This window comes from Cebus imitator, unplaced genomic scaffold (genome assembly GCF_001604975.1).
Source record: "Cebus imitator isolate Cc_AM_T3 unplaced genomic scaffold, Cebus_imitator-1.0 Scaffold77, whole genome shotgun sequence".
Taxonomy (NCBI): Eukaryota; Metazoa; Chordata; class Mammalia; order Primates; family Cebidae; genus Cebus; species Cebus imitator.
In genome coordinates, this window is record NW_016107392.1 from 5,562,439 (window position 1) to 5,564,454 (window position 2,016).

At 54.2% G+C, this 2,016-nt stretch overlaps 1 protein-coding gene across 4 annotated transcripts in view; it reads right to left on the reverse strand.

Annotated features, from left to right (window-relative positions):
- CPA5 (carboxypeptidase A5) overlaps nt 1–2,016 on the reverse strand; it is a 26,088-nt gene that overhangs the window by 7,114 nt on the left and 16,958 nt on the right. For all 4 annotated transcript variants that reach the window (XM_037739997.1, XM_017532550.2, XM_017532549.2 and 1 more), the window contains 3 exons: nt 1,524–1,625; nt 1,082–1,192; nt 578–668 (listed from right to left, as the gene is read on the reverse strand). In XM_037739997.1, coding sequence (XP_037595925.1) covers nt 578–668; nt 1,082–1,192; nt 1,524–1,625 — 304 coding nt within the window. The remainder of the gene's footprint in view (nt 1–577; nt 669–1,081; nt 1,193–1,523; nt 1,626–2,016) is intronic.

Below are 2,016 nucleotides of genomic sequence, written 5' to 3' on the forward strand. Positions count from 1 at the left end.
TTTTTTTGAGACAGAGTCTCTCTCTGTCACTCAGGCTGGAGTGCAATGGTGCAATCTCAACTCACCACAACCTCCGCCCCCTGGGTTCAAACAATTCTCCTGCCTCAGTCTCCCAAGTAGCTGGGACTACAGGTGGGCATCACCACACCCAGCTAATGTTTGTATTTTAGTAGAGACCGGGTTTCACCATGTTGGCCAAGATGTTCTTGATCTCTTGACCTTGGGATCCGCCCACCTCGGCCTCCCAAAGTGCTGGGATTACAGGCGTGAGCCACCATATTTAGGAATTAACCCATGCAGTTAGTCTTCATTTCAGGAGCTGGGGGGTCCCTTTAATGTTTCCCATGAAGGCTTGGCATATGTGTACATTCAACACACACACACACAACCTCTCCCCATGCCCACAGCCCGTCTGAGGCACGTGCTTGCCTGTCCCTGGCCGTGACTCATGCATATTAGCTGACTGCATTGTCCCGTGCCTCCCAAGTTGGGTCAACATGATCTGACTGAGTGGGAGAACCTGCCGCAGACCAACACCTCTTCTCCAGCCCTGTCCCAGGACAGCAGATTGCCATACCTCCAAAGCCTGACTTCCAATTCCGGTTGAGATCCACGCCAATGCAGAAGGTTCCAGGTCTGATGGACTTGTTCTTCCGCCATAAGCGGTTCTGGGAAAGCCCAGGTCAGGTGACCTCATTCACTGGGCCCATTCCCAGGGATGGGAGCCTCTCATATCCTGGCCTGTGGGGGTGGGGGAGCCTGGTGGGGCAGGGAGGAGCAAAGGGAAGGAATTGCCAGGACAGGATAGGGCTGGCATGAGGCTGGGCCAAGTCTGCAGCTCAGATACTGTGTAGTTGAAGTTGGGGTCTGGGGAGAGGCCTGGGCACAGGCTGCCAATAGTGGTCTTCCCTGGGCAGCAAGAAAGAGGTCAGAGGGCAAGAGGCTGCAGGTGCAGTATCAGAGCAGCCCACTGGCCTTTGGTGAGGCTTTCTGCAAAGCGGCCCTGAAGGGGCTGGTTCCCAAAGCACAGTGACCTTTTCTCCATCCCCCTAGGGCTTCCACCCTCCCCAGGTGCCCTCACCATGCTGTGGGTAAAAGCAAACCCATCAGGGTTTGTGACCAGCTCTATGAAGATGTCCATGGCCTTCAGTATGTCTGTCAGGATGGGGTCTTTGCCATAATCACTGACAATCTGCAAGAAAGGGTGAGGAGAGATGGGAAGCCCTGGGAGGTGCTGCAGGACATTTGCACAGCAGGTGGCTGCAGGAAGTGGGGGCATGAAACCCTCAGGTGTATCTTTTGTGCAGAACCGAAGCCTTGGATTTTCAACAACTAGAAGGCAGGGGATCAATGTGGGCTCTGTGCTGCAAAAGGCAAGAGCACGAGGCAGCTGCTCCAAAGACCAGGAGGGCAACAGCACCCTGAGTGTCACTGTTCAGCAGAAGGTGCCCTTCAATAGTAAGCCCCAACCCCCAGGTGCAGCCTCCATCATGGGTGCACCTTGACTACAGGTCCCTGCTGACCTGATTGGCAGTCCAGATGCCGGTGGCGTGGGTGATCCACTCCCGGGAGTGAATTCCAGTGTCAATCCAGATGGCTGGGTGCCGAGAACCTCCAGTGCTGAACTGAGAAAAAGAATCCGCCCCAAACCGAGGTTTAAACTCAGACAGCTACTGTCTCCAGGATGCCCGGAAGGAGGTTCTGGAGGCATCCTCACTGCCCGGGGCGGCTTTGCGCACCAGGTGAAAGGGTGCCTGTGCAGGTACCTGTCCATGTGCCCAAAAGTGCGCAGGTGTGAGGGCCTTTGGCAATATGGTGGTGCCCTTGGGGAGCAAAGTGATCCATCCAGAAGGACAGAATTTCCCAGGATTGAAAGTAACTGAAGACCAGGGTTTCTCAAACTCTAATGGGCACATGAGTCTCCTGAGGCTCTTATTCCAGTGCAGATTCTGACTTAGGAGATCTGAGGAGGGGTCTGAGGTTTCGCATTTCTTTTTTTTTTTTTTTTTTTTTTTT